At 42.1% G+C, this 27,068-nt stretch overlaps 1 protein-coding gene across 1 annotated transcript in view; it reads right to left on the bottom strand.

The window, feature by feature from the left end:
* The window catches only part of PAPPA2 (pappalysin 2), a 294,324-nt gene that overhangs the window by 74,295 nt on the left and 192,961 nt on the right, over window positions 1-27,068 (bottom strand). The window contains exons 15-17 of the mRNA XM_043923373.1: window positions 14,622-14,793; window positions 10,595-10,772; window positions 9,013-9,226 (exon numbers count right to left, since the gene is read on the bottom strand). Coding sequence (XP_043779308.1) covers window positions 9,013-9,226; window positions 10,595-10,772; window positions 14,622-14,793 — 564 coding nt within the window. The remainder of the gene's footprint in view (window positions 1-9,012; window positions 9,227-10,594; window positions 10,773-14,621; window positions 14,794-27,068) is intronic.

Genomic DNA, 27,068 nt, shown 5'->3' with positions numbered 1-27,068 from the left:
GTTAATCTAAACTTCACACATAAAGATAGCAACTAATGAGAAAAAGGTAATCATTGGAGCGAAAGATGAGGGAGAATAGAATATGGTCTTTTTGATAAAATATAAGTCAAGCACATTTATGTTAGCTTCCTGGGAAGTTGGGTTAATGAAACATGAACCTGATAAATGTGATTAATGATGATATGTATGTGCAAGTAAATCACATGGGATAAAAAGAAAAGAGGGGGGGGTGTGTGTGTGTTATAAAATATGAACAAGAAAGAACTCCCCAAACCATCTAACTTGACCATTTCTTTAGAGTTACCATTGTTTGTATTTTCTCTATTAACTCCAAAAGTAAATAAACCCAAAGAGATATGTGAAATCTAGCATGCAAAAGTACTACAATAATTTTGAGAAAAGAAAGTGTTACTCTGGATATTTTTAGGAAAGTATAAGTCCCATGACCGATACTGTTCTTACATGAAGAAAGGTTCGTGCTTCTAGATTGTGCTTCTTCATTTTGGCTGCACATTGGAGTGACTTAGGCAGCTTTGCAGACGATTAATGCAAAGCACTTGCCCCAGCTGATGCTACCATACAGCCAGGTATGAGAACCACTGTTCTGGTGAGCTTGTTGAGAGATCTAACCCCTTTTCTGTTACCACCAACTTCTGCAGAGTTTGCCAATCAAGCTTAAATGTCAGTTCAATGAATGAAATTAAAACTATCTCTGAAGAATGATTATTCCTTCTATGTTGCTGAGACAAACTGCTTTGGGAAAAAAAAACAACAGACAATAGTTTTAAGGGTTATTTTTCACTCTAAAGCATTTGAAATAGAAATTTCCACTCTTCATAAGGAAAAAAAAAAAAACAAAACTTCCCTTCACCATTTTAGCATCAAATTTAACACTAAAATTCTACCATGAATTTTCTAATAAGGCAGTCTTTTTATCCATTTAGAAAGTTTTATTGAGTACCTGTCAATAAATGTAGAAACCACTGGCCACATGATGCTACACAAATATCCATGGTCTACTGAACAGGTAATCAAATCCCTTCTATTCAGTGAAATAAATGATGTCAGCGAAGTCTTCTGTGCAGTGGGAAACCATGTGAGGGACACTTCCTACAGACTGGGGAGATCTGGAAGGCTTTGGAAATAAAAATCACACCTATCTTAAAAATAGGACAGTAAGGCTAATGGTGAAGAATCTGCCTGCCAATGCAGGAGACATAAGAGACACAAGTTTGATCCCTGGGACAGGAAGATCCCCTGGAGAAGGGCATGGCAACCCACTCCAGTATTCTTGCTGGAGAATCCCACGGACAGAGGAGGCTGGAGGGCTATGGTCCATAGGGTTGCAAAGAGTTGGACACAACTGAAGTGACTTACCATGCACACACGCATGCAAGAGTTAGCCAAGCAAAAGCTCCCCACTGTTGGGGAGAGCTCAGACCAGAAGGAATAGCATGTTTGAAAGCCCAGAGGCATGCTAGCTATGGTGTATATAAAGAAGTAAAAGAAACCCAGAGCATTAGAACCTACACTACAGAAGGTTTTGTGTGTAATAGTTGGAGGGAAGTGATCTCCCAGGGAAGACAGTGATGACCCTGGAGATGTAAGCTGGGCCCAGCAAGATCATGCAAGACCTTTAAAATATTTTTGATTTTAAGCTTTTTTAGTGTCTTAGATGAAATAGCAGAAAAGCTGGTCATTTAGTTTTATATAAGGGGAATACTATAACAGGGTTGAAATTTGTTGAAGATTGCTATTGCTGCAAAGTAGTGAATGTGTTGAAGGGGGAGAGACTGGAGTCAGGAAGCTCAGTTCAGATGTGACAAAGGATAGTGATTTGTCATAGAGAAGTGGCATCAGGGTGAGGAGAAATGGCCAAGAGTCAGTAAGATAATAACATTTGATGGAAACTGATGACTGATTTGACTGAGGGAGAAGGATGTTTAAGAGTCTCAGGCCAATTTGTGTTGCTGTGTGGCAGAGGCCAACACAATATTGTAGAGCAATTGTCCTCTAGTTGTTTGATATTTCTCAAAGGTGTACAATTATAGTCTCTGATCATTATTAGTTACTCAAGAAGAGTTATGTTTTGTGAGTATTGTTCAATTGTCATCACCAATAGAATGATACTCAGATGTGTTCTTTCCATGACACTTTATAAATAAAAATAAATAAATAAAGCCATATATGGATTTTTTAAAAAAATGTGTCTCAGGTTATGTGCAGATCTCTCTCCTGACCTGTCCAACCACATGGAACACAGAAGGATGTACAGATTTGAAAGAGTTTGAAATACATTTCAGATATCCAAGTGGCTTCATCTGCAGGCAACTGTCCTAATGAGTTTTATAGCCCTTATGGGAAAAGACTAGATAGCAGGTGTGGGTTTAAGGGTCATCAGCACGTGGAAGGTAGTGGAGGCCACTGGGGTAAATGAGCTTCAGCCCAAACAAGTGTGCAGAACACAAGAGAAGAGTGAATTCAAAGAAACACCAACATTGAAGCCATGGGCAGTGGAGGAAAAGCCAGAAAAGGAAATTGAGAAGAGGCAAAGAAGAGGAAAATCAAGGGAGTGACATAGAGCAGAATCAAGGAAGAAGACTCAAGGAGGGCTCAGACAAACGTGTTTTCCTGAAGAGCCAGATTCCATCTTTGATGTTTGACTCTTGACAGCTTTCAAGCCCTACCATCTTCCACATCCGAGCAAGCCTGTAAGAAAGCCCAGGTGCCTCCTCTTTTGCCCTCAGCAGAAAGTTCAAACCACACCAGGTCCTGTTCACAAGCACAAGTGAAGGTGAAAGTCGCTCAGTCATGTGCAACTCTTTGTGACCCCATGGACTATACAGTCCATGGAATTCTCCAGGCCAGAATACTGGGTAACCTTTCCCTTCTCCAGGGGATCCTCCCAACTCAGGGATCGAGCCCAGGTCTCCCACACTGCAGGCAGATTCTTTACCAGCTGAGCTCAAGGGAAGCCCAAGAATACTGGAGTGGGTAGCCTATTCCTCCTCCAGGGGATCTTCCCGACCCAGGAATAGAACCACGGTCTCCTTCATTGCAGGCAGATTCTTTACCAACTGAGCTATTAGGGAAGCCCTCACATGCACAAACTCTCACTCAAGCCCCACACCCTAACTACCATCCAACTCCTGACCAGCCTCTTTTCCCTGATTACTCAAGCCATTTGAAGACCAACTTGGGATTTTCCCCTTCTCTCTGCCAAAAGTCTCATTATGTGACTAACAAACCTCTTAATACTCTCTTGGTCTATGTATGTGTGGCATCATTACTTTCCACAGCCAAACCAAATTTGGGTAGAAGGATCTATTTTCTCTCACAGGGTGATTACAACATAAGCTAAATATTCCCATATAACGTTAGGTCCCTGGTGTCTCAGATGGTAAAGAATCTCCCAGTAATACAGGAGACCCAGTTTTAATCCCTGGGTCAGGAAGATCCCCTAGAGAAGGGAACGGCAACCCACTCCAGTGTTCTTGCCTAGAGAATTCCGTGCACAGAGGAGCCTGATGGGCTACAGTCCATGGGGTCACAAAGAGTTGGACAGGTGTTAGTTGGAGCAACTAACACCACATTAGGTCCAAGAAGAGTCCCTGCACTTGGCAGCAATGCTCATGGCACCCTCAGCTTTAGTGGAGAGATGGGAATGGAAACCTGAATGTCAAAATGTGAAGGAGAGAAAAAACTATAAGATGGGGATGGTGAATACAAGTGACTCTTTTGAAACATTTCATAAGGGAGGGGGAAGCTGTGACAGCTGGAGAGGAACAAGGGTCAAGAAAAGGCTCTGCTTGTTTGAGTTTTAATGTAGGAGAGACCTGAGCACAATTAAAGAGAAGTAACCTGGCATGAGGAAGAGGGAGGCTTCAGCTGCAGGAAAGAGGAAGATGAAGAGGTTGAAGGAAATGTTTGAGAAGGATTATGGGATCCAGGGCAAAGTTGGAGGAGTTCCTTTTATTTTATTTATTATAAAATATGATTATTTATTAAAAGAACCTCAAATCAGAAGACAAAAAAAAAAATCTCCCCGAGTCCTGCCAGTTGCCCATGGTCTTGACATTTTGCTGGGATTTTTTCTTTCTAGTAAATATATATATATATATATATATTTGAGGTTTTTTTTTTTGAACTATAGTTGATTTACAATGTTGTGTTAGTTTCAGGTGTACAGAACAGTGATTCAGTTTTATGTATATATACATATAACACATAAAGTGTGTATATATATATATGTATATATATATATATATGTGTATATATATATATATTCTTTTTCAGATTTGTTTCCCTTATAGGTTATTACAAAACAAAGTAAGTTCCCTGTGCTATACAGTAGGTCCTTGTTGGTCATAATTCATTTTGGACAGTAAGAAGGGGGGAAGCCTGTTTGGAGGTGTCATTTGGCGGGCACACCTGTGGGCAGACCTTTGCGCTTTGGGAGTAAGATGATCTGCTGGAACTCAGGGAAGAGGCGTTAGGCCTGGAGGAGATGAGGTCTGAGACAGCCTTTAAGAACAGAGACGGTGCTTGTATATTAAAGTATATATGTGGAACTAGAAAAATGGTACAAATGAACCTATTTGCAGGGCAGGAATAGAGATGCAGATGTAGAGAACAGACGTGTGGACATGGAGGGGGGACAGGAGGGTAAAATGAACTGGGAGAGTGGTACTGATGTATATACACTCCCACTTGCAAAATAGACAGCTAGTGGGAAGCTGCTGTATAGACGGGAAGCTCAGCTCAGTGCTCTGTGATAACCTAGAGGGGTGCGATGGAGAGGGGTGGGAGGGAGGCGATATATGTATACTTATAGCTGACTCACATTATTGCACAGCAGAAGCTAACACAACAGAATAAAGCAATTATACTCCAATTAAAAAAATATAGAAGAGACTAGGAACAGGATGCCAGTGGCAAGGCCCTGTTTTAATGCCATCTTGGACTGCTGGTCTCTGGTTTGCCTGTTTAGAAAGATGTGGCTAGTTCTCCTTTTATCACTCTCCACCTCCACAAATGGCTATGATCTCTTTCTAGCTCACTTCATTACTTCATTTTTAAACTATTTATCTCATTCTAAAGTCTAGAAAATTTAGCATATATAAACAAGCAGAAAAATAAAAGCTATATTCCCTATAAACCTACTATATAGAGATTATGTCTGTTAATGTCATCGTCACTTCTAGCTACTGAAAAAGAATTCTAAAAATATACCTTTAATGTAGAAAATAGGGATTGTGTCATTTATAATAATTATGTTCTTGCTTTTATCCATTTACCATATTGTGAATGTTTTCCCATGTCCGTAATATTCTTCTAAACATCTTTAATGTTTAGAAGGATACTTCACAATATGCCTGTACCAGCCTATGATTGTACCATATAATGGGCATTTGTTTCACTGAATTGTCACTGTTGTCACCCAAAACATCCATTTAACCTCCTTCTCAGTTTTTCCCTCTATAGAATCCATATGGTTTGGATAACGCTGACTCTACCCAGGACTTCAAGGTCAGGACTACCCAGGCCAAACCATTTCATTTCCCTGTCCTCAGGGACTAGATTCAATGTGAATGATGCCATCTTCAAATCCCAGAAAGAAGGGGCAAGGGATCCAAAGACCAAGAGAAAGGGCCTACTGTGGTCCGTGTCCACTCCTATTCTCTCTTGCAAGAAGAAATGATGCCCATGAAACAGGGAGCATGGAGGCTGTGTGCTCCTGGAGGCCAGAGCCTTGGTCCTACTCTTGCAGGTGTCTTTGCTCCTAACCCTGAGGCTGACACACAGCACGCACGTGAGAAAGTGCCAGCAGCAGCTGTGCCTTCCACACTAACCTCCACGTGCAACGGGACAAAACTTAAACAAGCTGGATGGAAGAGAAAAGTCAGACGCAGCACTTCTCTTTTTCTCTCTTGAAACAATATTCAACAGACTTGAGAAGAAGCAGGAAGGCAATGTACTTGGCTGATATTTTGGTAGTTGTTTCCATCTTCCAAAAAGAAATGAACAAACAGTTATATCTAGCACATGTATTGAACTTCATAGTTTATAAAACACTTTCAGGACATTACCTACTTTGGGCATCAAAATAATACTGTTCAGTAGAAGTCATTACTGCCCCTCACATTAAGAATGCAAAGTCTGAGACACATGGCTATGATTGTGGAGTACATTGTTCAGGGTCATGCAAAGAACAAGGGGCGAACTTGACCATCAAAGGGGTTTTTCCACTTCTCAGAGAGGTGCAGAAGACTAGAGCGTGCCCACTGTGTCTGAGCTGATTTCCCTGCCAGCTTCTCTCAACCTCTTCTCCCCCTGCCTGCATGCCCTAGAAAGAACTTCAGGGCTCCATTTGTACAACACTGGGCTCCAAGCAAGGGACAAGGCTGACATAGTTTGTTGGGTAAACACAAGCAGCAAGTGACAGTGATTTACTCCTGACTTGCAAACTTCTGATTACCAATCTACTGCCGTATGTAAACAGGTGTAAACTAAGATTGAAATCAGTTTACACAGCGTGGTAAATAATTTAATCTCTCCTCAGGATGGTGCTTGCAAATGTAAATGTTTAAGCTCAAACCCATGCTGACGTTGTGATGCAAGCTTCCAGTTTCTCAACCAGAAAAGAAAGTCATGCCAGCAAACGGCCCCTGTTTGCCCCTGCTTCCCCCAATGCAAAGTTCAGCCATGGGCCTGGGGAGCTAGGAAAAATCCCTCTGCCCTGAATTCCTCCTGGTCCCGAGACTGTTCTCTCTCCCTCTAGTCTTTATTGCACTGTTCTGCAGACCCCTGAATCGGCTGCAGGTGTGAGAAAAGGCAGGCGAGAAGAAAAGAAAAAAAAGCAAGAAAACAACAGCCTTTGGGGCTGGTTGTAATGCCATTCTCACTGGAAGATGACCTGGGCCCTCCCTGCCCATCAATGTATGCTGATGCAAATTAATCTAGACCCTATGACCAGAACATGCAAATGTGTTTTTGGTTGTCAAAAACTGTAGACTGTACCTGCTAGAGTCACTGAACCAGAATGCTGCTTCCTATGAATTTTTCATCAGTATTATTCATGTTCTAATTAGTCTGGCTCTTGCCTTGTGCTGAGATGATGAGGAAGGGGCTCCCTCCCCTCCAAATATTATCTTGGGTTTTCTCAGGAGTGAAAGGCTCTGGGTGAAGCTAGACTCAATCCGTCCCATACTGAGATGTCCGGATGTAGACTAGAGAAGGGCAAATGGAAGCCAGAGAGTAAGCTTCCTGATTTTCTTCTGCTCCCTTAGAAAATTCTAGTTTACAGTCGAAGTTGATATCTCCTGGAATCACTGGTAGTGCCATGGCTGGGATTTTGTCAGTTCAAAAAAAAAAAAATCTTTTAAAAAACAATACCTACTGTGGTCAGATTTTGAACTAAGTCCTAGATAAGTAATAAGACATAATCTATGGTAGGAAAATAATAGTTACAATTTACTGAGTACAAGGAGTTTCTTCTTCTGAAAGTTTTTTACTTGTTTGTTCAGAAAATGTTTCTTTCTTTCTTTTTTTTTTTTGAAACCATTTATTGAACATTTAGCACAAGTCAGGCACTGAGCTGTACATTATTATATTGTTTGTGAACTCAGTCATATCCAACTCCATGGACTGTAGCCCACCAGGTTCCTCTGTCCATGGGATTTCCCAGGCAAGAATACTGGAGTGGGTTGCCATGCCTCCTCCTCCATGGGATCTTCCCAACCCAAGGACTGAACCCACATCTCCTGTATTGCAGGCAAATTCTTTGCCTGCTGAGCTATTGGGGTTGAATATGTATTATCTTGTTTAATCCTCAACTGAGCACTTTGGTGTGGACATTACTCCCAGTTTACAAAGGAGATGAGACCCAAAGAATTTAGTAACTTGCCTGAGGTTACTCAGCTAATAAAATGGGTGACAAATGGGATTTGAACCCCAGCACATGTGTTTTCAAAACAATTCCTCTTAAATTATGCAGCAAAACTTTTATTCTTTCTGGTCCGCCATGCATTTAGAAGAAAGGTCCTCTTGATTTCTGGGTCTAGGAATGTATACACACGAAGTCCAGGAAAGATAAAGCAGAAATACTCTAATTACAAGATGAATAGATAATATGTATTGAGTTGTATGTTTTAAAAATAGATTTACTGGACTTCCCTGGTAGTCCAGTGGTTAAGAATCTACCTGCCAAACAAGGGAACATGAGTTCGATTCCTGGTCCAGGAAGGTTCCATATGCTGCAGAGCAACAAAGTCCATGAGCCTCAACTACTGAGCCCATGCTCTGCAACAGAGGTCACTGCAATAGAGAGTAGCCCCCACTCGCCACAACTAGAGAAAGCCTGAGCGCAGCACTGAAGATCCAGCACAGCCAAAAATAAAATTAAAATTAAAAAAATTAACTCACTGATTCATGTTTTACACATATTAATTCACTTAGTTCCTACATTATTATTATCATTATCCTCATTTTACAGATGAGAGGTTGAGACAGAGAAACTTCCCAGCATCACATACCTAATGAGAATCTGAGTTGGAGACCATCCTAGGCAATTTCTGCCACAGCCACAACTGGCAATTTCTGCCACAGCCACAATTTTAAACTTCCAGTGGGCCTGAAGATGATGTTTTAGGACAAAGTTGGATTCCGGTGATGTGTGTACAACTTAAGAAGTTCCTAACACTTACTTTTCAAGGAAAATAATAATTTGGGTAGAGATTCTTTTAAAACACACCAAGATGAGACTCTGGAATCTGTTATGGGAAAGCAAATCTTTACAGGAAGCATATCTGGCCAGCCTGCCTGTCATGACTGGGGGGAACACACTTGTGCAGTCGAAGAGGTATTATATAGAAAAACAAATGCAACAAACAGCGGACAACCCAGAAGGTCTTAATGCTATTTCCAAACAATGGTCTCGGATTTGCAAGTGAAAGAACAGGAGCAAGGTGCAGGGTAGAGAGCACTGCAAAGACCAGGAATGTTCCAACTTACTTCCTGACTTTATTCTCGGTGCTTCCCAGCACGTAGTAGCCCGGTTTGCATTCATATCTGCAGGTAGAGCCCACGTCGTGGTTGCCCTGGAGGCAGCGAGGCTGGAGCAGGTTGGCATTTGGGATTACAGGAGGAGCATCGCACTCCAACTTGCAGTAGGCTTCAGGGAGAGACCAGAGCCCGTCTTCAAGACAGGTCAGCCACGGGCTCAGTCCTGACTCCAAGAAAGAGAGGCACAGGATGCTCAGAACAGAGAGTCCAAAAATAAAATACAAACAGAAAGAACGAAGACCTGTCAACAGACCGTCATTCTTGGAAAGTCACAGTATTTTTCGTGGAGCAGCTTCTCTACAACATCAGGTCAAATGTTTATCCTATATCTTTCTACCCACAGAGCATCTACTGTGTTCTCTTGTGTAGCATAGAGGTCAGAAAGCTAGTTCTTGACCTGAATGAAAGAAGGGCTACCAACCGAATCCTTACCTCACTTCCTCACTACAAATAATAAAAATAAAGTAGTGACAGTATCGTGGAAAGGATTGTAATAATCCTAGATGACACTTTTATAGGGCTCATTACATGCCAGGCACTGCCGTAAGCATTTTACATGTATCACTTGTGTAAACTTCAAACCTCAAACAACCCTGTGAAATACCATCATTATCCCCTATTTTGCAGATGAGGAAATTGAGTTTAAGTAATTTGTCCAAGCTAGTAAGGGAAGAGGCAGGGTTTGAACTCAGGCAGTTTGATACAAACTTCTGTACTTCAACACCATATGCCATATGCCATAGTGGTTTCTCTGAGTTCAATCTATGTAGTATCACTAACCCACTACAGGTTTACTAAATCAGACTCTGTCAGCATGAGCCTAGGAATCTGCATTTATAACAAGTCTGTTGGATCACTGTTGGGCACACCTAAGTTCAAGAGGAAGAGCAAGATGCGGGGTCAGAGGGACCTCCCTGGCAATTCAGTGGTTAAGAATCTGTGTTTCAAAGGCAGGGGGCACGGGTTCGATCCCTGATTGGGAAACTAGATCCTACATGCTTCAGGGTGTGGCCAAAATAAATAAAAAAACAAGTGAAATAAAAGAGCCTATTCCCACGCTCTCTTAAACAACAACAACAAAAAGATGTGGGGTCAGAAGAAGTTCTACCACATCCTCATCCCTCCCTAGCAGTACAGCTCATACAACTGTGCTCTCATTGCTAAAATAGGACTAAAGGCACCTAACTCATAGAAGGGTTGTAAATATTAAATTTTAAAATGTGCGTGATAAAGGGTATCTGAATTATTAATTCAGAAAACTGTTCGTTGGCTTGACTCCAGAGAACATAAACTCAAATAAAAACAGGAAAGTCTCAGTTTCTTTCATCAATGAGATCTTGAGTTAGGGGCATCCTTCCAAGTGGTTGAGACAAGGAATGTGTTGCCTCTTGCTTGTCAAAAGAGGGTGCTTCAGCTGAGTCAGGTGGGAAGGTCACTGGAGTAAAGAAAAGATCCCCAAAGTACCCCCCCTCCCCAAAGAGAGAGAACCTGAAGATAACTTGAGTATAACTTCTGCTTGGCCAGACAATACCTTGAAGCTTGGCTGGTGGGACACAGGAGATAGAGCAGCGTTTCAGAAAGTTGGTTCCCTCTGAGCAGGAGAAGGTTGCGTAGTTCACCAGAGATGCATCAGGGACACCACAGTCAAGGGGCTGGCAGCTCACAGCCCAGTCCCAGTGCCCAGAGGAACACGTGAGCAGGATTTCCTTCTAGAAACAGAAAGTTTTCTGTTATCAGAGTCACATAAAAAGGCTCATCAAAATAGTTCCCAGGCTTCAGCAGAGTCCTGACGATTATTTGTGCACATATTCACAACGGGTAAAATGATTTTGCATCTCTCCCTCTTTACGCCTGGTCCTAATGTGCAATTTCACAACACCCAGGTACATTGCTGATGAAAGGTGCATGTGCACATAAGGGAGTCATTAAATGAAGACGCTCCTTCAGGCCAACTCTTGGCTCTCCTCACGGGCTTCTCCAGATGGCTCTCCAACCTACTCTGCCCTGCCGTGTGCCCTGGGACCCCGGGCCTGTGGACTTCATGCCTTTGACTTGTGTCTGCTGTAGCACTCAGGGCAGCACTGGTAGGATACTGACGAGGCAGAGAAGCAAGGGAGGTCGGGGTGCTGATTCTTGCTACTCCCTCCCTAGGGGTCGCTGTAAGGGTGGCCTCCCCCCTCAGCAGAGCTCTTCATACACCTGCTGCACTCTCTTCTCATATGTTCTGCTAATTGCCCCTTACAGTCAGCTCTTTAGGTCTAGAGGGGATATCACCCTTTCACCCAGGGATTCCGGACCATCTCCTTGTCATTTCTTATATCCTGCCCCCACTTTTATCAGCAGTCCCTTTACTGAAGTTCCTCGAATTGTCCCCCTTTGAGCATTCATCAGTTTCCTGCTGGGACCTTTACTGATAAGCTGATTGATAATGGTACATAATAAACATAATTATATTCTCTGAGAATGGTGCCTAAGAACACCAATGGTGTCTTTAAGAACATCTGGGAATTAATGAACAAGAGGCATCTTCCAAACTCTGTAGTTAAATTTAAGATATTCCAGCCATTTCCTTGGGGCTATGGCTTATGTCAAGGCTATGGTTTTTCCAGTGGTCATGTATGGATGTGAGAGCTGGACTGTGAAGAAAGCTGAGTGCTGAAAAATTGATGCTTTTGAACTGTGGTGTTGGAGAAGACTCTTGAGAGTCCCTTGGACTGCAAGGAGATCCAACCAGTCCATCCTAAAGGAGACCAGTCCTGGGTGTTCATTGGAAGGACTGATGCTGAGGCTGAAACTCCAATAGTTTGGCCACCTCATGTGAAGAATTGACTCATCAGAAAAGACTCTGATGCTGAGAGGGATTGGGGGCAGGAGGAGAAGGGGACGACAGAGGATGAGACGGTTGGATGGCATCACCGACTTGATGGACATGAGTTTGAGTAAACTCCAGGAGTTGGTGATGGACAGGGAGGCCTGGTGTGCTGCGATTCATGGGGTCACAAAGAGTCGGACACGACTGAGCAACTGAACTGAACTGAACTGATGGCTTATGTAGGGGGCCCTAGAATTCATCACCATGAAACAAATGAGGTGACTTTTTCTTGAGCACCTAGAAGGGTCAGGTACTTGACTAAGTTTGGATAAACAAGACCCTTAAGGAGCTACCAGCAGAGCTCATCACAGGTTGAAGCAGTGAAAGAAAACATCTGAAGCAGGGAGAATGGAAAGAAGAAGAAAGAGAGACAAGAAGGGAGGAGAAGAAGTTAAAAAGGAAAATGTGGGAGATGCATTTTGGTTATATCTTACTCCTTTCTTTGATGATTTGTGAGAATATAATACAAAGAATGCAAATCATAAAGTAGAAAACATGGACCAAGAAGAAAGAGAATACAAATTGTTCTACTAAATAACATTGATATCATATATGCAGGCTTGTTTTGTGGTGGTAAGATGGCACTAGAGGGGCTGGAGAAGGGATTGCCCATTCTGGGCAGGAGGGAGAGTGTTTGCGGGGAGATTCACATAGTAGGTAACTCAGGAACTGGTCTTTGAAAGATGAGCAAGACTTCCCAGCAGCAGAGGAGAAGTAAGGAGAAGAAAGTTTCAGAGTGAGGTGAACAGGATGGGCAGGCACTCAGAGACCTGGACACTCATGGCTTGTTGGGTGAAAAGTGTCACCATAGTGGGTTACCAAGAGTCAAAGGGAGAGAGGGGAGATTCTGGGCCTCAGCCAGCATCCCACCAGGAGACCACAGTGGCACCAAAGCCAAAGGTAAAATGACTGGTGAAAGCACCTGTCACCCCTGACACCCACTCCTGCCTGGCTGCCCCTCCCTCTTTCCCAGTGTTCCCAGGTTGCCTGCCAGAAGGACCCAGTTCAAAGCCAGACACATTTTTCTGGTTAGTTTCAGTTCTTATGTCAACAAAAAGCAGATATCCCTGCTGTCTTGTGATCACAAGCGGGGATCATATCATTTCTTTAGTGGGGCCAGGCTCGGGTGATGGGAGCGGTCAACTGGAGAGCTGTGCCTGATGACTCCATCATATGACTGGCAAAGGGCGAGCTCCCACCTTCCTTCTCCCAACTTGGCCCCTACCGCAATGCTCACAGCCTGGAAGACTGGCTCCAATCACTGCGATCACTTAAAGGGTGTCTCTCAAACTCTGCATATATTGTCTGGGTTTTCTCCTGGCTCCAATAAGTATTGACTGTTCTGTTTTGAATTTGCTCCTAATTTTAATGAATTGCAAACACCATCTTTTCTTCTCTCTCCTTTACTTAGCACACAAACGTATTCAGTTCCTACATTGTTTTTGTTCTCTTTCCTTCTTTCCATCTCTTTTCTAGTGTGAGGTAAGCTGATTTAAGGACAGGTAGGTGATAAGAGTTCTGCTTTTCTGACCAGAGCATCACAGACCAAGGAACTGATGCTTCAAGGTATGTTAAAATGGTCTCTCTACACAGAACTCTCTTTAAGCCATCTGAAACCAAAGATTGTATCTTTAAATTCTGTGTCTAAGCAAGTGAAACTCCTCCATGGATCCACAATCTGCTGAGCAGTCAACTGGTACAAGATGAAAAACAATTCCAATCTTCCAAGCCATTGATACCTGACTACCAAGCGTGCTTCCGCTTGTCCTTCATCATACCTCATCTCCCTCATATTCTTCTCAAGCACCATTTACCTTTTGCCTAATGCATCCTGTCTCTCTATCATATTGTGCTTATGTGTTCTCAAATTTCAAATTCCTCTGTAGAATATGGAAAGCTTTCTAAAGGAAAGAGGGAAAACAAAATTCTTAGTCGACAATACATCATCATGGTCATCATAATGGCAGCTTTGCAGAGAGCTAGGTGTCTATCATTTTGATAGAAGCTAATGAATTATTTCTACTCGGTCACCAAAACAGCCCAAGGACAAAAATACCTCTGATCTAACTATTTTACAAATGTGGAAACACCCTTAAAGAGGTTGGCATGTTTTGCTTGTTTTTACCTAAAATTACACAATAAACAGAGGAGTCAAATTTCATTCCAAGTCTGTCTCCCAAGCCATGCTCTTCACTAATATATTCTACTACCTTCAGACCACCTTGAAATCCTGAAAGTGGTGCCATGGTAGCTTATAGAAATTTGAAAAATTCAGTCAAAACTAGAATCTTGATATAAGTCCTACTTCAGTAGCAGAAGAAAGAAAATAATAATTTTTCCTCCAGTATTCTTATAAAGAGGGTCGGACTTGGGGGAACAGGCAGAAAATGTACCACAAAAAAGCTGGTTGCATCCTATATTGCCTGCCAATTTTGGACAGGTCTCAACTGTAACATTCTCATCTTGAAGCCAAAAGTCGGGATCATAATTTCTTACACTTCTTATATATTCCTACATATACCTTGCATTTCTATAAATCATGCTTCTCTTTGGTTGTTAGAGTCCTCATTTTTCCTTTCAGATGATTTAAAAACACAGGCCTTTCCCCCATCCAGCCAGGAGGAGGAGCATGCATACTGTCCCTCCCCAGGGGCTTGGTCCTGATGACCCCAGATTTCCAACTCACCTGCATGGGCCTGAGGTACTGCCCATTGCTGGCCTGAAGGGCAAACCCCCTCTGACAGGTGATAGAGCACTTCATGTGACCCGGGCCACCAGAGGTACAGTTCACCACATCCGCGTGATCAAGCAGCAATGGCACGCAGCTGCCCTGCTCCCCACAGGGCCGGTGGACACAGCTGGAGGTGACAGAAACAGAAATATCTTACATTGACTTGCTAGGCAGCAAAGACTGCCTCACCCTTTGAAAAGGGTCTCTAAACCAAAGAGAACACTTTCTTGAAAACCTACATTAAACTCATCACTTCCTCCTTGTGATCTGGAACCAAGCAACATAAAGTAAACAGGGACAATATCAGCTACCAAGTGATTATGAACCAGCTTACTATGGGTCTTCCAGGAGGAGAAAATGATGATGCGGCAGGTGGGGAGAGTGTCCCCAGAGCTCTGGATGGCATAGAAGTGAATAGATCAGAGGGTAATCCTCAAAATATTTCACAGCCAGTACTTCTGAGCCCCAAACAATCAGAACAGATGCAGAGCAAAGATCAGGAGTGAATTCTGGAGGCCCCTGGTTGTGTCAGGCAGAAACCTTTTTGTTTTTCCATCATGGGTTGGTCTCAGGGGGCCCTGTAGAACAGGTGTTTGAGCTGGCAGAAAAGGCAACATTTATTTACTGATTGCATGGAGTATTTTTTTAAACTTTTCATTTTGTTTTGGGGTATTAACAACCAACGTTTAACAACGATTAATAACCAATGTTGTGAAAGTTCGGGTGAACAGCGAAGGGACTCAGCCATGCTGTACATGTATACGTTCTCCCCAAATCCCCTCCCATCCAGGCTGCCAAATAACACTGAGCAGAGCTCTATATGCTATACAGTAGGACCCGGATGGTTATGCACTTTGAATATAGCAGTCATGTGGCACTAGTGGTAAGGAACCTGCCTGCCAATACAGGAGTTTTTAAGAGACATGGGTTCAATCCCTGGGTTAGGAAGACTCCCTGGAGAAGGGCATGACAACCCACTCTAGAATGCTTGCCTGGAGAATTCCATGGACAGAGGAGCCTGGCAGGCTACAGTCCATAGGATCACAAAGAGTTGGACATGACTGAAGTTACTTAGCACACATATACCACTGAATATCAACACTGGCTTGGCAGAAAAGCTATGACAAATCTAGACAGCATATTAAAAAGCAGAGACATCACTTTGCCAACAAAGGTCCATATAGTCAAAGCTATGGTTTTTCCAATAGTCATGTACAGATGTGAGAGATGGACCATAAAGAAATCTGATGCCGAAGAATTGATGCTTTCAAACTGTGGTGCTGGAGAAGAGTCTTGAGAGTCCCTTGGACAGCAAGGAGATCAAACCAATCAATCCTAAAGGAAATCAACTCTGATTACTCATTGGAAGGACTGATGCCAAAGCTGAAGCTCCAATACTTTGGCCGCTTGATGCAAAGCACTGACTCATTGGAAAAGATGATGCTGGGAAAGATTGAGGGCAGGAGAAGGGGGTGACAGAGGACTGGATGGTTGGATGGCATCACTGACTCAATGGACATGAGTTTGAGCAAACTCCAGGAGATAGTGGAGGACAGGGAAACCAGGCATGCTGCAATCCATGGGGTCGCAAAGAGTCGGACATGACTGAGCGACTGAACAACAAATCAGAAATTGAGCCCATGACAGAAAGAAGAAAAAACTCACACATATCAAGTCCCTGCCACATGCCTAATGTTGTGCTAGATGCTTCCAGGACATTACCTCATCAGAGAACTGCTGTCTGGGTCTCTAAAGCTAGTCACATAGGAATAGGAGAGACAGTTAAACTCCCCAGGGTTCGAGGGGACCCTGTCAGGACCATGACAGCATCACGGATGTAACAGATTCAAAAGAGGGTCATTCTTTTATCAAGGCAGAGCCAGAGTGATTAAAATTTAGAGCACTGCCCCCAGGCTGTGTGAATTCAAATCCTGGATTCACCATTTACTACCTGTGTGATATGGTTGAGTTATTTATTCCCCAGGGTTTCAAGTCCTTCCCCCATGAGATAAGGATGATAACGGTGTGTATCCTTATGTAGCTACTGTTCCTAAGTTCAGTCTCTCTACTGCTCCACTGCAAATGGCACATATCCCACATTCAATGGCCTGTTTTCTATGAGTCGCCTACATGTTTTGGTTTTCCCATGTCTGTACCTTTGCTCAATTTATTGAACCTTTTAAAAGGCCTTCCGACTCCAAGAAGCCGCTCCAGATATCTTCCTTCTTTGAATCTTGAAGGGAAATTTTAAAAATAACTTTTCTAATATTTCTTTTACTCTATCTGTATTATAGCCATGATTTTTAGTTAATTTATCCATCCTTTGATCCACAAGGCAATGAGTACACAGGTGTCTCCTAAATGCTGCTGAATCTCCCAACTAGACTATGGTCTGCTTGAAGACAAATACTGACTTCTACCCACTTTTGTATTTACCATACACCTCACTGTGGAAGATGCAACAAATGTTTGCTGAATTAAATACTTTTGTGTCATAGACATCAAAGTAAGTCAATGGCTATCAAAATGGTAAATTTGTTACATTTTATAGTGATAGATGGGGATACGAAGTTAAAAAATCATTATCAAACAATGATTCAACCATCTTGCCTACTGCATCCACCTTCATTCATTCATAAACATTTCCCAAGCACTTAGTGCATTGGTCTCAGTACTGGGGATAAAATAAGTATGCCCTTAAAGAACTCACAGTCTAGTGAGGGAAAACAGCATGATACTTTTTATATTTTCTTGCTCATGATGTTTTTGCCAGTGGTGGTAAATCTTATTCAAAATGTCTTCTGTGAGTCTCGTCATCATTCATTTGTTTTATTTGCTCTTGAATTCTGTTAGAGGTCAGTGACTTTTATCAAGGAACTGGGCAACAGTATAATAAAGTGGAAAATAAAATGTTATTGAATTGCACTGAAATAATTGAAAATTGATTTAAAAAGCACTAGTCCAAGAAGTATGGATTTGATTTGAATATGCTAAAGTTGCTGCCTCTGATCTTGTACCCATGGCACTTAAACTATGTCAGTGACATTCTTATTTTTTTTTTTTTACCTATGCTTATCAGGCATAGGATGGAGGAATTGGAATTGAGTGGTATGCAATCAACGTTTTTCTCCTGTAAGCCCTGATTATTCTCTGGGATCATGTAGTATTTCCTCAGACTCACTACACGGAGCCTGATGAAGGGAGGAATATATGAGTTGAGGGAGATGGATTCTTCAAATTCAACACTGCTAATGAGGTCTGCAATATAGGAAATAAAGCTTTGTCTCTGAGTCTTCATTCAGCCTAGCTGCATAAGGAATCTGAAACCAGACCATCCTTCATGGAATGAGATGAGAACCCCTCATTAGTGATGCTAAACAACTCCAAGTTCCATAGATACTACATGCCCTTGATATGCACAAAATGTAATATTTCTTCAGTGTGTTAAGCAGAGAGGACTGGAAAACAGAGAGTCATTAACAGTTCTGGTTCATGTCAGCTCACTACCAAGAAATTAATGTGAAATAGCACGTGCTGTTTTCCAGTGACTCCATCCAATTCACCCTCAGTGTCATCACTGAGGACAAATACGTGCTGAGATAAGACACAAAACAAATACTCCGAATGAGCCTCCTTCCATCAAGTTGGTGTTCCATTAACTATGGTTGCTATGACTACCTGTGTGCGAGGTCCATCAGCACTGGCAGCAAGGGAGGCGGAATAAGACAGGGGATCTTAAAAGAGGGGGAAAGTGGCATGACATAAGACCAAGATAAAAAAAAGAAAAAGCATCAAACACAGACCTATTTATGAAGTGAGAAATGGTTTTAGGGCAGCTGCTGCAAATTCTTTCACTAGCTTATATTTCCATTTGCTTCCTTTTTAAGGAATTTGTTTTATGAGGACGGTGTTTGTCAGGTTGTTAGCTTCTGGTGGCATCTGGTACCAATTGTAGACTTCTCTGCCTTGCACCCTATCCCCAAAACCCCTTTTGCATTTCTCTTCCACTCCAAATACACTGCTTCTCTGAGTGAAGTACTGTATTCTCCGTTTTGCCACGCTCCTGATACATTCTTCTTTCTGGCTACTACTACATTAAGCCCCAATGTCATAGTGATAATGTTGCTAGTAAACATAATTAGCCTTCAAACTCTTCAAAAGCTTTCTTCTTATGGTCTTTGGACACATGTCAATAAAAGTGGAAGCAACAAAGCCTTACCATGCCCCAGAGAGATGGGAAGTTAGGTATTTATCTTGGTTTGACATACAAAGAAACTAAAGCTGTTTGGAATCTGGCTAGAGGCCACAAAGAGAGTCAGAGGAAAATCCTCAAACTGGAATGCAGAGCTCTCATTCCCCAGGTCAGCTTAGACCACCAGGCTATCTCCCTGGAGATGAGGTGGGTCTCCTGTTGCTTTCTTCTCCATTCAGGAGCTAACATCATTGGCCAGGATGAGCCAAGAAGCTCCTTAGCAGGGTGGTTGGGGGGAAATGATGGATATATTTCATGGTCATTCCTAGTTTTGAGCAGTTTACTTTTAAGTGATAGCAAATCAAATTAACTCTGTCCAACTGCCTCTGTCTGCAAGATGCCCTGTTAAGCAAGCCTGCTTCCTCCTTGGGCAACCTTACCCTTTCACCCATTTTTTCCAGACCTTTCCTGACACCCCATCACAATGTGTCCTCAGGTAAGGATATGATACACCTAGTTAGGCATGATTCACGGCTATTTCCATTTTAATGGGAGACAACATTTGCAGACTGAAGAATGAGTTTTTCATGGTGGAATTTTAAGTCAATAGGCCCTTAGAGGTTACACTATGTAGATGGTCCCCTTACCCATCCTTCCTTTGCTCTCTGTCTCTCCACTTCCCCAATATGCCTCTATTCTCTCTCTCTCTTCTGGTTCTCACTCCCCAAAGTTGTTGCATTTGAGGGTTTTAAAAAATGCTTTCAATAGAGAAATCCTATTGCAAAATGTATGTTATCCCTGGACTATCCTCTTGCATAAAATCTGCTCTTTGGTATCCAGGTACATTTCTAGCACCATCCTACCAAAATGATGTGTGTGTTTCCTTTATGTTTGGGCCTCTGGTTGATGCCTTGGGAAATCTCTGTTGGCAGAGTTCAATAAAAGAATGGTCCTCATCTGTCACAAGGCAGACTTTGTCAACTATCATTGTGTTTTTGACTCACTTAGGCAGCATTTAAAAAATTTAGATACCCAGGCTTTTCTCCTTGGAGAGTTTAATTCTGTAGGCTTGTGGTGGGATCCTCACAGTGGTGATTTTATTTTACATTTCAAAGTTCTTGATGCTCATCAGGAGTGAAACTCAGCACTATAAAGATTTGGATATGTGTACCCGAAAGATAAGTCAACAAATTCCGTAGGCCAAGACTATAAAATAACAATACTGATTCCAGAAGGAGAAACTGGTCCTGCTGTTGCATCATTATGCTTTAATGTTTTCAGCACAGATTTTCACATGGGAGCCATAAGACAGATTTAAAGTATAAAACATTTCCCTAATTCTGAAGAAGCTTTCAATATAGCCAAAGAGATAAAATAATTAAATCATGTGGTACCGATTATAAATCCATGGCTGTTCCAGAGAAATTTTATCATTGAATATGATTTGACCTCAATAAATTAATAGGATTTGGAAAGGCAAAAGAGATATGCCAGTAAGTTATCTCCAATGCTTTCCAGACCAGACAGAACACAGCACAAAGCAACACTCTAAAAACCTAGACAAAAATCACCATTTCCTTTCCACTGAGAACTAAAGAAAATTCAGTAGGTGTGGGTCTCTAATTCTGACTAACAAATTTAGAGAATCTATATGAAAAGTCCTGAATATTCATTGGAAGAACTGATGTTGAAGCTTAAATTCCAATACTTTGGCCACCTGATGCAAAGAACTGACTCATTGGAAAAGACTCTGATGCTGGAAAAGATTGAGAGCAGGAGGAGAAGGGGATTACAGAGGATGAGATAGTTGGATGGCATCACCAACTCGATGGACATTAGTTTGAGCAAGCTCTGGGGGTTGGTGATGGACAGGGAAGACTGGTGTGCTGCAGTCCATGGGGTTGCAAAGAGTCAGACACAACTGAGCAACTGAACTGAACTGAACTGATATGGAAAAGCATCAACATCAATATTTGATAATAGGCTTAGAGGCAAGTTTCCCAAATCTTCTCCTACTTTCCAATGGTTGGTAAGGAAAGAGCATGGGTAACACCAGAAAGCAGACATCATTCTCAGCAAAGAGCAGACAGACTCATTAACAAATCTGCCATGAGCCGTCTCCCAGGGTATGCCAAATAAGGCACATTAAAATTTCTTTCCATTGCCTGAGGCCACTAGAGGGAAGCTGGCCTCACTTCCAGCCAAAGTCCATACTTGGAAAGCTTGGTAGTTCCTTAGGAATGGGCAAAGTCCTGGCTGTCCTGTCCATAGCTTCCTCACAGCCTTGGCTTAAGGTTCCCCTGAGGGTCTGAGCTATCCACGAGGAATTTCAGGGGTGACACTATTCCAGAGTCAGTCAGAATCAATAGTGAAACCTTATTTCTTCCATGTAGGAGCTGATGAGAAATTATGCACCAAAGACCCCATTTCTTGCATGTGACTGCTGGAGAGTGGAGAAGACCTTTAAAAGTGATCTTAGAGGAACCACATGGACCTTAAAGATAATTCAACCCTAATTTCCCATTTTAAAGATGAGGAAACACCCTAACAGAAATGATGGGGTATTTCAGAACTTCCTACCATACTCAGACTACAATATAATAACAAACAAACATCAAATTAAGCTTTAGCTCAAACTCAAAATCAGGATGACATCAGCTTGTGAACTTTTCTAAAGTCAGTGTCCCACCCTCTCTCAGGCATTCAACTTGATACCTGGAATCCAGGTTAGTTTAGGAGAAACATTCTGGTTTCTGTACCACAGTTTTTGAGAAATAGCATAATATGACAGAGAAAGTAGTAGATCAAGGCCCATATGACTTGGGTTCAGGTCTTGGCATATCCCTGCTTAGCTCTGTCACATTGGGTAAGTCTCTTAATCACTCTGCCCTTTTGTCTGCAAATTTATAAAATAATGAAGTTGAACTATGTTCTCTTAAATGTCTCTTCCAGCTTTAACATGGTATTTAATATCCTAGATGAGGTGACGGTGGTATTGGGGTGGGAGTACAGAAAACCCATGAATGGGGAGGATGTGGTAGAGAACCAAGAAAAGAGTTACTCACAATCTTCCTTGCCCAGTGTCAGTTTTTTGCTTAATGTCCCAACCTTTAAGTTGTTTAGTTAAACAAAATATTGCAATTCATTTATTCAAGAAGTGTCACCATTGACCAAATAGCAATCCCACTGGTTTCTGTAGAAACAACTCTTTGAAGGTTAAAAAGTAAAAGAGGATCAGATGTCTCTGTATTCCTTCACTGTTTTACTGATTCTCATTGAAATAAAAGGTTATGGGCTATGAAGAAATGTATGCTCTGGATTTGGCAGCAGATGGAAGAAGAATGTACAGAATGTAGAATGGACCAGAAGAGATGGAGTCCTCATTAATCATCCTACCACCAATAGGAAAACCAAATAATAACAATAACATCCATCCTTAGAGAGCTCTGCTGTTTCTCCAAACAAATACAAAAAGATATGGCCTCTTTTTTGTCTCCCCATTCTACCTCTTCCTCTCTACTGGTTCCACCTTCGCTCTGTAGGACAAGAATCAGACTAAACATCAAGTACATTTCCATTGGCCTTCTTGAACAGAACAAAGCCAGTACTTTGAGGGTTTTACTGAAGGAACTTATGGACCAAGAAGAGAAAATTGATTCAAAATTTTTCTACTCTAAAGAATATCATCTGACAGAAACAGGGGAGTCTCAGTAATAATTCTGATTCTTCCATCACATGACAAAGAAATTAATATTGGACTAAGTAGACTTCTCCTTCCTTCCTGGATCTTGGGAAAGCAGAGGTTTTTCTCTGCTCTTCAATTGAAGTCTCTGCCCCAAAGTTGGTGCCTGAAAAGACCTCTGTCAGGAGACATCCATCTCCTCCTAGAATGTGACCTATTCATAAATTCAAGACTGGACTCCAGTAGCCCCAGCACTGGGTAATTTGCTTTGTTCATTCCTAGTTCTGGGCACAACTTTTGCCATGCCTGACTGTAATGCTAGAAGTCCCATCCAAAGTCCCCCTCCTTCTTCTCTGGTGGCTCAGACAGTAAAGAATCCACCTGCAATGTGGGAGACCTGGTTGTGATCCCTGGGTTGGGAAAATCCTCTGAAGAAGGGAAAGGCTACCCACTCCAGTCCTCTGGCCTGGAGAATTCCATGGACAGAGGAATCTGGCGGGCTACAGTTCATGGGGGTCAGAGTTCATGGGGGACATGACTGAGCAAATTTCATTTTCACTTTCTTCTAAAGTAAAACAGATTTCCATCACACAGCCAACATGTACTGCCTTTCCAAAGCCGTCTCACCAAGTTTCAGAACTGACCATTTTAGTGTAGTTATAAAATATGTAAAACACCAAAGAAAGAGTCAAAACAATTTCTGGCTAAGCAGCAAAGACTGTGCACCCTAGAACAGCACCAGGGAAGCATAATCACTCATCAGAAACGACAATAATAACAACAAACAATATATATGATATACATCTATATATAATAAATATATATAACATTTTTTTCCCACTTGCAAAGGCAGGAATGACCTCCAAGTGGTGCATTTCCTAACGAAGAGTGATCAACGAAACCCCCAAATGACTGCATTGCTGCCTCCCACTGCACCACCACTATTTATCCTGGGGCATTCCTCCAGTTAAAAAATAAATAATAAAAGTATCCTTGGGCCTCAATTAAACTATTAATTCAGGAATGACACTTCCCCAGACACATTCATAAGTCAATGCTGAGGAACTGTGAAGCAGGTGGAGGTAAGTAAGGGAACAACATAGTACTCTGAATAAAGTTTAATGCGCATGAGCGTTCACATATGGTAATCCTAGAACAGTACCTAAAAGGCATGAAGAAAGGGTAGCATGGCTTCTGCGTGCTATAATATACAAGCTTTGTGTTGACTGAGGTCTTAAGGAGTCACAAGCTAGCACCTTGAATGAGTCCCAAATTCATATATAGAAGTAGAACATAAAACATATGTCAGCCCTGGACTCTTCCCCTTGGCTTCTTTTGCCTATAAAGTTTCTTGACTCCCCAACAGAAGCCTCACATTGTTCCCATCATCTTGTAATTCAGGAATTTATCAGTCCTGGGTTGACATCAGATTTGGAATATTACTCCGTTCTGTCCTGTTGCTCTTCTTAGCATTCCCAAGCCTTGCAACATCAATGGCTTATTTGCTTATGGAGATAGGAAGGCCCAAAGGAGCAAAGAGACTTTCTAAAATTGTGTGGTGAGACTAGATAATATGGCCAGATATGAGAGGCAGGGGTCTGGACAACAGGCTTGCTGCCATTCAAATGACCGGGCTTCTGCTGCTCTTGTGGTTATGGCTACATAGAACCAGACATGGCCTGAGAGTCATTCCAACCAGAATGCAGGGTCATATCTATCAACAGCCTGTTTGGCAGGCTGGCAAAACAACAGAACCCTGGAAATATTGGTTTGTTTTATTTTCTGTGCTTTCTCCATCAGCTGCCAATAATACAGACCATTAGCATAGGGCCAGCCCTGAGCAAAGTTGGGAAGCAGGTGACATTTTAAACTCATTTCTCATTTTGGCACCACACTTCCTGCTTCTCATACTCCCCCAAACTTCCAGATGCCTACAGTAGGTTGCATTTCAGCAGGGCTCTGGTCTGATTTTCAACTGGCAATGTCTATAAGAGAATAACTTTGACATAAATAGCTGATAATGACTTAAAACATTTATTCTTCTACTAAGTGGTTATTGACTATTTTAAAGAGACTGCTGGAGATTATCAGGACTTGAACTAAATAATTCCTAACTGTGGAGTTTTAGACACTATGATAAGACATTGGGAGTTAGTGTCCTGAAGTTGTCGTTTTGAAACCATCTTTAGCGGTAGACTCCAGCCTCAGGTCTTATTAAGCCGTCTGTGCCTCTCCCTAGCACTAAAACTCAAAACCTGAAAGCTGCCACCCAACTGGCTCTAAGAATGTATCCTACTAGGAACCATCTCAGACAGCATAATATTTTAATAAAGGCTTTTTCTAGAATAGTCTAGCCATGCTCCCATAAACCCCTAAATGAGACTATGTCCATGACCTTCCCATTTTCCCTCTATAAACCCATGGCAGCAAACAGTTGAAAAGACTCTACAGCTCCCAAAGCAGATCTGTGGTTCACCAGGCCTTCTGTCATCAGCCAGGAGAACCAGAATCCTCGCCAGTGGAGTCTCCTGCTTCCCTCTTATTTTATGGACAAATCATTCTGGGAAGAGGAAGTTGAGCAAGAAATCTAGGGAACAACTGAGCAGTTATAAATTTTTTCTTGCTTAAGAAGAGAAAATAGATTCAATGTTAATTTGCTAAGCTGCTTTGGGGAAGAAGATAATCAAATGAATAGAAATACAATACATATTTCATTTTCTATAGTGCCTTTCCCAGCAGCAAGAGATGACACTTCCCATCATCCTAGAACATTGAAAGGAAACTCTCTGCTAAATAGAAAAGATGAAGAGCCAAAGGATAAATTGATGCTTTAACCTGCAGCCCCTAGCACAAAAAAAGGAAGCAGTCATTTACTTTGTGAGGCTATCAGAAGGGAAGTAATTGGAATGGTTTACGTAGGACTGAGTAGGGGAAGAAAAAGCCTAGCAAGGTATAGGAGCCCAATCCAGGCAGAGAAGGAAGGGAAAGGGTCCACATTTTAAATTTGAGCTTCAAATAATTGAAGTACAATAGGACTGGTAAAGTGGCAGCAATGACGGTTCCAGGGAATAATGAAGCATGAAGCAGAATGACCGACAATAGAGATGGAATGATCTTATTACCAAGACTAAGATCACAAACTGGTTATAGCAAGGATGGAAGGTAAGGTGCTGAGCTCTGCTCTGGCTGCATGTCCCTAGACTCAGAACCCTTAGGGTTTTGAGGGCTCAGGACCCTTATAATGTAGCCTTAGCTCCACCTGCAATGTACGGTGCAGCCAAGAAGACACCTTTTCACACCTGAGTCCCAACATCTTCCAAATGGGAAAACACAGCCACTTCCTCCCAGAAATTATCCGGGGATTATTCAAGTCAAGTGAATTCTGCAGAAAAGGTGCTTTCCTTTCGACCTCATCCCTCCAACCTCTCCCCACCCCAATCAAAATCCCATGTCTACAGAAAATTCTCCAGGGACAATGGAGGGTGACCCAGAAATCTTCTATACTTGACTTACTGATGAAGGCCCTATCTTCTCTGTCAGCAGATCCGCCCTTTCAAGATTTGCTTTCTAAGCCTAACGACATCTTCTGTGTCACATACAGGGATGTCATGGAAAGGGATCTGAAGATGTGAGGCAGTTGAGGGAGACAGCCTGCGGCAGCTTTAATCCTGCATGTTACCAAGGTGCACAAATCACAAGTGGAATATTGTAACTGATTTGGTGGTAGCTGATTGTTGGTTTTTCTCTTTTGATTATTTATTGTTGCAGTCTCTGCTTCAGGAGACAGGATCTGAAGAACAGAAGCTCCACAGAGACAACAAAGGTGACTGAACTAGTATTTGTTGTTGCTGTTCAGTCACTAAGTCATATTTGATGCTTTGCAACCCCAGGGACTACAGCATGCCAGGATCCTCTGTCTTCCACTAGCCCCTGGAGTTTTCTCAAATTCATGTCCATTGAGTGGGTGATGCTATCTAACTCTCTCATCCTCTGCTGCCCCCTTCTCCTTTTGTCTTCAATCTTTCCCAGCAGCAGAGTTTTTTCCAATGAATCGTCTCTTTGCACCAGACTACCTTATATGTTTCCTGAGAAACCTGTATGCAGGTCAAGAAGCAATAATTAGAACCAGACATGGAACAACTGATTGGTTCAAAATTGGGAAAGGAGTACAACAAGACTGTATATTGTCACTTGCTTATTTAACTTATATGAAGAGTAAATCATACAAAATGTCAGGCTGGATGAATCACAAGCTGGAATCAAGCTTGCTGGGAGAAATATGAACAACCTCAGGTATAATGATGATACCACTCTAAAGGCAGAAAGTGAAGAGGACCTTAAAGGCATCTTGAGGAGGAAAGTGAAAAGGTGGCTTGAAACTCACCATTTAAAACTAAGGTCATGGCATTCAGTCCCATCATTTTATGGCAAATAGAAGGGAAAAAAGTGGAAGCAAAGACAGATTTTATTTTCCTGGGCTCCAAAATCACTGTGGACCATGACTGCAGTCATGAAATTAAAAGATCCT

This window comes from Cervus elaphus, chromosome 14 (assembly GCF_910594005.1).
Source record: "Cervus elaphus chromosome 14, mCerEla1.1, whole genome shotgun sequence".
Lineage (NCBI taxonomy): Eukaryota > Metazoa > Chordata > Mammalia > Artiodactyla > Cervidae > Cervus > Cervus elaphus.
The sequence above is the reverse complement of the archived record's forward strand: the minus strand, read 5'-3'. Positions and strand labels throughout refer to the sequence as shown.